Source organism: Nicotiana attenuata, chromosome 7 (genome assembly GCF_001879085.1).
Source record: "Nicotiana attenuata strain UT chromosome 7, NIATTr2, whole genome shotgun sequence".
NCBI classification, from domain to species: domain Eukaryota; kingdom Viridiplantae; phylum Streptophyta; class Magnoliopsida; order Solanales; family Solanaceae; genus Nicotiana; species Nicotiana attenuata.
This window is the reverse complement of record NC_031995.1, coordinates 62,505,441-62,514,059: the sequence shown is the minus strand read 5'-3', so window position 1 is coordinate 62,514,059 and position 8,619 is coordinate 62,505,441. Positions and strand designations below refer to the sequence as shown.

Genomic DNA, 8,619 nt, shown 5'->3' with positions numbered 1-8,619 from the left:
TCGTTATATGCCATGAATGTATTCATATATTTTTTTTAATTAATATAATTTATGTATTAAGATGTATTATACAATTTCTCTGAAGATTGCTATGTTTTTGGGGTATTTTTCGGTTGAGAATCTTTTTATAATTGAAAATACAAAATTTGTGTGTTATAATTGAGTTTGTTGAGTTATATCAGGAGTCTATTATGTTACTAATTGATTCACTTTCCGTTTTAAAAACAGTGTAATCCCCTATTTAACGCCGTGAATACAGTCGAATACAATAATCCGTCCAGCTGTAATCCCATGTTTCACTCCATGAATACAGTCGAATACACTCGAATACAACAACTGATTAGCTGGACTTCCCTGATTCACGCCTATTTTTGCTACTGTATTCATGAATACAATAGCTTAAATACATCAAATACATCTTATAACAACACAAAAGGTATCTATAATCTGTAATATAGCAAATGATATCTATAGATGGCTAATTACTAGTGCTTTATGAAAATTTCTCTTCTTTTAATGTACCCTATTTTACATTGGGTAATTTGCATGAATTTCACGAAATTATAAGTCGTTCGAAATTACTTTTAAGTCTATCTCTTCTTCTTTTACCATATTTAGTAGGGGCAGGTTTAACCCAAAATAAAGGTGCATGTGAGCCCATGCAATCACCGTTAAATTACGTATTTTATATATACATTTTCTAAAGTTAATTTACTACTTATTTATTGGCACTCATGTTCCAAAAAGGTTGAATGTCACATTTGGTTGAAGGTTGAAGGTTGAAGGTTAAGTTATTTATCAAAGTAATAGAAAATTAGGAATCGATTTCACTTAATATTTTCTTTTCCTTATTCTTTAATGGTGCACTCATAATTTAGAAATCATAAATTCGCCTTTGCATTTAATCACCATAATTTCACGCGTATGAATCGGGTATATGGAGGTGAAAGCAAAAGATATGACAAATTATCTCATGGTTTCACACCAAACGTCAAACAATGTAATATAAAAATTGACTAACGGAGCCGTATATTACTAAGACCAAGACCTAAACGAAAACACACCGAAACTGTGTCTCTGTTCTGTACTAGTGTACTGAACCCTGCACCCACGTTCATTCCCTCTAACCTCACTCCTTAAATCTACTTCACTACTTTCTCTATACTGACAAATAAGCTCACCCCACATCCACCTACCCCACCCCCACGAGGCCAAACTTTCTCATACTACTTTCGATTTCGAATACCATAAATCTCACATTTTACCGTTAAAAATCTTTCTACTTCTTCTTCCTCTTCAATGGCTACACAAAAGCTTTCGAGTTTCTTCCTTATTTTCCTTGTTTTATTGCAATCTCTTTCTTCCGCAGGTATTTTCACTTTTATTTTTTTTTAACAATTATTTCACTGATTAAGACGTGAATATCAACTTTTCGTCTTCCAACTTTTCCTTAGAATGTATACTTTTATGCTTTCTGGCAAAAGCCTGGCTTCTTTTCAGCACCTTAGCTTCTTCCTTTTTTTCTCCTCTGTATCAATCCACAGTATAATTTTGCTTAAATTGTGTATTTGATTATTAAAAAGATTTATAGTATTAGTTCAATTGTCTTACGGTGTTATCACAGTTGGTGAACACTTGTTCACAAATTGTTCAAGTTACAGCACACACAGATAAAAATTCATTGTCTTTATCTGAAAATGACGTGTATGTATGATAAAACAAGTTCCAATGCGATTTTGTTCTTTAATACTGAGTTGACTCAGTCCGAGTCAGCTAACTCACGATTAATTCACTCGCTAATAAATATTCCTTTTGAAATTCAGAGTCTCAAGCTTTTGTCGGCGTTAACTATGGACAACTCGCTGATAACCTCCCGCCGGTGACGGAGACGGTGAAGCTCATTCAGTCGACGAGGATTGAGAAGGTGAGGTTGTATGGGGCGGATCCGGCGATTATAAAAGCGTTGGCGAATACCGGCATTGGAATTGTGATCGGCGCTGCTAATGGCGATATACCGGCGCTTGCATCCGACCCGAATTTCGCGGGCCAATGGGTTAATTCTAATGTGTTGGCTTATTATCCGGCGAGTAAGATTATTGTTGTTACTGTCGGTAATGAAGTCGTGACCTCAGGAGATCAGAACCTTATTCCTCAACTTTTGCCGGCCATGCAAAATGTCCAAAACGCCCTTAATGCTGGTAGGTAGTTGAATAATGTTTTTGAGATCTTGACTGCTGTTTCTTACGCGAAATTTAGAAGTCAAGTCATCTAATTTTTTATAATTCGACATAGAATTTTTAAAACAAAATGTACCAATCAAATGTTTTATGTCACACATCTATAATCATACTCAATCTAGTCTATTTTACATGAAGTTCTTTCTTTTTTAGTTTGTTCAGATAGAATAACACATTTCTATATTAGGAATTTTTGTAACTTTAAACTTTTCAGTAACATGCTCTTATAATCATAAAAAAGTCGTGGTACGTTCAATCACAAGTTTTACAGGTAATTTTGGTATGTCCTAAGGTCTAAGAGTCTTTTATTTCTTCAAAAAATTCAAAGAAAATTATAGTTAAAAGAAACTATTTGATTTATTAAAAGTGGTGGGTTGACAAGCAGCTTTACACAAATAGTGGGTCACATTCATTGTTTACTTTTTTTTGTCATATATATAGATTATACATTAATTATACACAATTGTACACATATAATACCTAAATTATGCATATATTATACTTTCACCGGCTATTTTAATTTAAATGGTCAGATGGACGAATATTTGAGTTAATTCTTCAAAAGTGATCCTGTCATTCTCTTCGGGGCAAAATGAACTAAACCTATATACAAATGAAAGGAGTAATTATCTTGCAACGTGTGTAGTGGTAATTTTAATTGAGAAGGAGCTATTGTACTATGGTTAAATAATAGTAGTCCTGAAATATGTGCTAGTGGTAATTTTTTAACCTAAATGGTGCTGCGAACTCGAATTAACTACGTGAAACTTCAGCTTCCCTCGGTGGGAGAATCAAGGTATCAACGGTACACGCCATGTCCATTTTGTCTCAGTCCGACCCGCCTTCTTCCGGGTTATTCAGTCCAGTATTTGGAGACACACTGAAAGCTCTGCTGCAATTTCACAAGGAAAATGGTTCACCTTTGATGATCAATCCATACCCATTCTTTGCATATCAGAGTGATCCAAGACCTGAAACCTTGGCATTCTGTCTCTTCCAACCAAATGCTGGCCGGGTCGACTCAGGATCCGGTATCAAATACATGAACATGTTTGATGCACAGGTCAGTTAATTTCTTTATAGTAGTTTCCAAATATACTCCTTGCGGTCCACAATAAGTGATCATTTTAGGGATCTTTACACAAATAGCCTTCCATATTCATTGTTTACTTTTTCTAGTCATATACATAGTTTATACATACACAATTATACACATATAATACATAAATTATGCATACAATATACATCCACCGGTTACTTTTAGTTTAAGCTGTCTGGTAAACGGCTATTTGGGTTAATTCTTCGTCATTTTATTTTACCTTAGGCACACCCACTAAGAAAATACGAAATCCTAGAGAAAAAAAGATGTATTCATTAAATTAACCTTAATTAATTGTTACCTTGACACATTGAAATAGGTAAATAAGGGCAAATTTTGGAAAAAATAAAATTAATTCCTTGATTATGTGAATGGACACTTATTTTGGACCAAAATAAAAGGTAAATTGTGGACGGAGTATGAATTTTCTTATATCAAATTAAGAAGTAGTCGAAATTTTCACAATTTACAAAACTATGGGTTTCTTTTCTTTTTCCTGTAGTGGAAATAAATATGTGGTTGATAATAGGTAAGGCAATAATAATTGAATCAACGACCTCTATTCCCTTGGCCTTTTTGTGCAATTTGATGGGACTAAAGAGCATCTAGTGCTCTTGATCTTGACTCTTGTGTGTTGATGACAGGCTGGATATGTTTTTGAAATAAATGGACAAGCTACTGATTCCCAAGTGTATTTAATGGGAAAGCTTGACTCTTGTTTCTACAAGGACTACAATTTAATAAACAAAATCATTGTGATATCTTCTTAGTTCTTAATCTGTTTGGACATATTTAGCTGTGAATTAAAAATAAGAACAGTTTTTTTCCCAAGTCGGGTGTGCAGCTCCGTAAAATGTATAGTTACTTTCAGAAGAACATTTAACATCACAATTATGTAAATCAAAGTAAACGTAAAATAAGCATATTATAAATTTGCATATTTATAGTGCACATGTTATGTTTTGACAAATCATAAATGGTACCAATTTGTTATATTTTCATGTTCTCGAGTCAGAGGCAGATTAGGATTTCGAACAAATGAGTTTCGAGTGCAAGTTTTTATTTGTTCAATTATGTACACCCACAATTTTTTCCTATTCTTTCATTCCTTCCATATGTATGTGTGTGTGTATATATCCATATGATCCGAGAAGAAAACAGTTAGTTGAACCCACTGCGGCAATATCTTAGCCGCTTCTAGTACCAATATCAATAAATAATCCATTAGTTGCTCACCAGAATCAACTGCTCCAATACCATAGCCGCCTCTATTCCCAATATCAGTAATTGTGCTCTTGTTGCTTATTTTAATGTGGGGAAATTCTTGAGCGCAGGTTGATGCTGTACATTCTGCCCTGAATGCATGGGGATTCAAGGAAGTTCAAATTGTGGTTGCTGAGACAGGGTGGCCATACAAGGGAGACCCAAATGAAGTAGGCCCGAGTGTGGATAATGCAAAAGCTTATAACGGTAACTTGATAAACCACTTGAGGTCTATGGTTGGCACTCCATTGATGCCTGGCATATCTGTTGATACCTATATATTTGCCCTCTATGATGAGGATTTGAAGCCTGGGCCTGGCTCGGAACGCTCATTTGGACTTTTCAAACCTGATCTTTCTGTGACTTATGACGTTGGCCTCTCAAAAAATGCGCAGGTGAGAACAATTATTTGCCATCCAACAAGTTTCAAGGACGTGTTTGATATATAAAAAAAAGGGTTCAAAGGACATAATAACTAATTTCTCTCAGATTATACCTAAATTCAGGTTTTCAAGAGTACAATATGCTATTTTCTGAAAATCATAGAATAATATGACTAAAGTAGTACTCTGTCCAGTCCCAAGTATAAGTAGTTTTCGCAAATTTAATCTGCTTCGAAATATGTAACTATTTTAGAAAACAAAGAGCATTTATACTATTGTTTTCAATTTCACTGTTACTTTTCTATTTAATGGAATGTTAATTAAGTTAGATGTTTAAGAGAGATAAATGGTAGTTTAGACAAACTTCTTGACCAAAGTTATTAAATATTTTCCTTAAGGAGCAGAGGCGGACCTATGTATTATGTTGAGGGGTCACCGGACTCCGTAAACTTCAGCAGAAATTTTGTATATGTATATATGTATACTTTGAAAATGGTTAATTTAAATTACTTGGCACCCTGAACGCTAAAAGCCTTTAGGGGGCACTGATTGAATAAAATATTTTGCCCCCATCGCGTTAAATCCCGGGTCCACCTCTGTTAGGGAGTATGCAAAAATCTAAAAAAATATGGATAGGAGGTAGTACATATCAATGTATTAGAATAAGATGGGATAGAGTACATTAGTAATATAATGAAGGACATTAACATCGTTACAAACATCAAATAATACGCATGTGCCTATACGGGAAATACATTTCATGCTGAAGTTCCTTATTATTTTGTTGTTTTTGCATCTCTTATTAGACTCCTACAGCTCCAGTAACTCCAGTGAGTCCTGCACCAGCAACAACTCCCACGACACCAACAACTCCAGTAACTCCGGCTACACCAAAACCAACAGGAGCTGGTTGGTGCATGCCAAAGCCGGGAACACCTGATGCTGAATTACAGGCTAATCTTGACTATGCCTGTAGCCAGGCTGGTATTGACTGTACCCCTATTCAAGCAGGCGGCGCCTGCTTTGAACCAAATACTGTTGCATCACATGCTGCTTATGCTATGAATCTTCTTTACCAAACTGCTGGCAGGAATCCCTGGAACTGCGACTTCTCTCAAACCGCTGCCCTCACCTCAACAAATCCTAGTAAGTTTCTTCTTGTCTTGTTCCAACACTTCTTCACAACACCATTTCAGTACTTGATCGAATATGTTACCTCTTGCTTGGTTACCGGGGTTATGAACTTTGTTTGCTTGCATTTTTATTTCTGTAAAGGTAATAATGGTAAAAATTATACTTAAATCTTGGTATACAATTTTATACCACATCCAATGTGGAATAACAATTCAATGATTGACTATGTCAAATCCCTTATCAGTATTCTCAAGGTCAAAATTAGAAACAAATGTGTATTCAAATTTATACAGTTTAAAACCAAACACATGTTTTGGATTATACAACGTTTATTGGTCCTATTGTTAATGCAATAAACCAGACAACTTATAAGCACTAAACAATCCGTGGAGTTTTAGTTTCCAATATTACGATCCATGTATTTTAATCCCGGCATAATCTTATCTGCAACCCCTAACAATTCCACACAACCCTATCAAAATATTGAACAAATTGATAATTTCTCCAGTTTGCTTTGCAAGGCTGTAGCTACCATATTTGCTACTTTGATTAATCGGCCCTTTATTTTTGTCACTAACTTTTTTTTCTCTCTTCTTCTTAGGTTACGATGGCTGTACTTATCCTGGTGGCAGCTTATGACGCAGAGAATCTACTTTAGTATTTGAATATATTTGATTATGATGGATTAGTTTATGGAACTATAAATTGATCGATAAATAATCCCCTCCTCCCCTTTTTTCCTTTTGCTAAAATGATCTTCAACTATATAAATTTAAAGTGTATAGTTCCTCTAATACTATCATTTTCTTAAAGCCTTTCTCAAAATCTCCATTGCAATTGAGTGCAAACAATTGCTGCTCTCGCGTCTTCCATTTGGCCGCGAGTGCTACAATAATTTAATTACTAAGAATACGTGCCTGTTTAATGTAGGGTGTTCATCGGTTTGGTTTGCTACAATTTTGCAAAATTTCTAGTTCGGTATATTTGTTTTTCAGTTAAAAATATTATACCAATACTATACTAAAATAAACTTTGGCTTGGTTTGATTTTCATTTTTCGGTTTTGGTTTGTTTGGTAACTTCGGTATTACTCTTTAAAGTTATGTTCTATTAATCAAATATAAAATAGACAGCTAAAACTTGAAATCATGATTCATAAAATTGATTTTTTTGATAACCAAGCAAAAAATTAACATTCATGTAAAAAAAAACCGAAAACCCCGACAAAAATTGAACCACTCCAAATTGATATAGTTGGTTTGATTTGGTTTTGATATAAAATCAAGCTAACCCGATCCATGTACACCCCTAGTGACAAGTAGCCAATGGATGTTCATCTGTTGAAGAAATACTTCCTCCATCCCATTTGAAGTGGCGTTCTAGCTCAAAAAATAATTGTCACTACATAATTTCAAAACTAAATTTGATGGTTGTTTCCAATTATACCCTTAATAGTGAAGGAGTAGTAGTTTTCTTTAATACTATTCAATTCTCAAAAAATATTTAATAGGGGTAACTTAGTAAGCTATATTTTGTATTTATTATTTTTCGTAATGAAAGTGAAAAGAGCTAAAACGACATTTAAAATGGGACGGAGGAACTAAGTAATACTTTTGACTTTTGACGAAGGTAAAACATGAAGAAGAAAAAGGACAAGGACAAAGGCACAAAGTTATACGCAAAGTCATATTAGTTGCTACAACTTACAATCAGTTACGTCAAAAATAATGTAAGAGCTGATGAGTGAATTTTACTTGCTCTATGTTAATTGGTAATTGTCATATTGCTTAATAGTATTATCTTATTTGCAGTGATAATGAGTAGCGGAATTTTTCTTTTGAGGAAAATGAGGAGTAGCAAGAGTCAACGAGGACTGCTATGTTCCACCAGAAAATCCACAGTTTCTTTTGCATTTCACTAATATATGTTTACGTCTTCTCTTTTACTTTCCCTTCCATAATTAGGTTAACTGTTTGAAACTGGGCAGTTCTTTAAAGAGCTTAAGTTAGAAACGTGTTCCTCTTTTGAATCTTTCTTTATTTCCCATTTAAAATCAGAGCTTCAGCTAGAAAGATGTCCTTCTATTGAATCTTTATTTTTTTCGTATAATATACTTATTGAACAAATCAGCCATGGCAGAAGAGGAAGGAAGTCGATGGAGAAGAAGAAGCTCCATTAAGTGTATTAGATAAAATGTTCTAACTAATTCTAAGGGCTACTGTACACATGTAATTAAATCCTATTTATACAGCTGATTAACTAACCTACTTTATCAACTAACTTCACCTAATTACACTATATTAAATTAACTACCGGACCCCACATCTATTCCTTCTACACTCCCCCTCAAGCTAAGGGATGAAAACAAGTTTTTCATTCCCAGCTTGCAAACTAAGTAATCATGTTGTGGACTGCATAGACTCTTGGTAAAGATATTTGTCAGTTGCTCTCTTGTACCAATATGCTGAGTTTTGATCATTCCTTCTTGAATTTTTTCCCTTACA

General features: G+C 34.3%; 1 protein-coding gene across 2 annotated transcripts; it reads left to right on the top strand.

The window, feature by feature from the left end:
- On the top strand, nucleotides 1,060–6,947 carry LOC109229212 (glucan endo-1,3-beta-D-glucosidase-like). Of its 2 annotated transcripts, XM_019394567.1 has the most exons (7): nucleotides 1,060–1,369; nucleotides 1,824–2,198; nucleotides 3,011–3,300; nucleotides 4,671–4,994; nucleotides 5,789–5,966; nucleotides 6,073–6,128; nucleotides 6,718–6,947. In XM_019394567.1, the coding sequence occupies exons 1-7, from the start codon at nucleotides 1,300–1,302 to the stop codon at nucleotides 6,772–6,774; spliced, it is 1,350 nt and encodes a 449-aa protein (XP_019250112.1). In that variant the 5' UTR covers nucleotides 1,060–1,299; the 3' UTR covers nucleotides 6,775–6,947. The 2 variants fall into 2 exon arrangements, with proteins under 2 accessions (XP_019250112.1, XP_019250111.1); XM_019394566.1 differs by having other exon boundaries at nucleotides 1,061–1,369; nucleotides 5,789–6,128.

Excerpts from the sequence above, each read along its gene's own strand:
- LOC109229212 (XM_019394566.1), top strand. The coding sequence starts at position 1,300 with ATGGCTACACAAAAGCTTTCGAGTTTCTTCCTTATTTTCCTTGTTTTA. Across the intron at positions 3,301-4,670 it reads TGAACATGTTTGATGCACAG|GTTGATGCTGTACATTCTGC; the intron begins GTCAGTTAATTT and ends TCTTGAGCGCAG. Across the intron at positions 4,995-5,788 it reads GCCTCTCAAAAAATGCGCAG|ACTCCTACAGCTCCAGTAAC; the intron begins GTGAGAACAATT and ends ATCTCTTATTAG.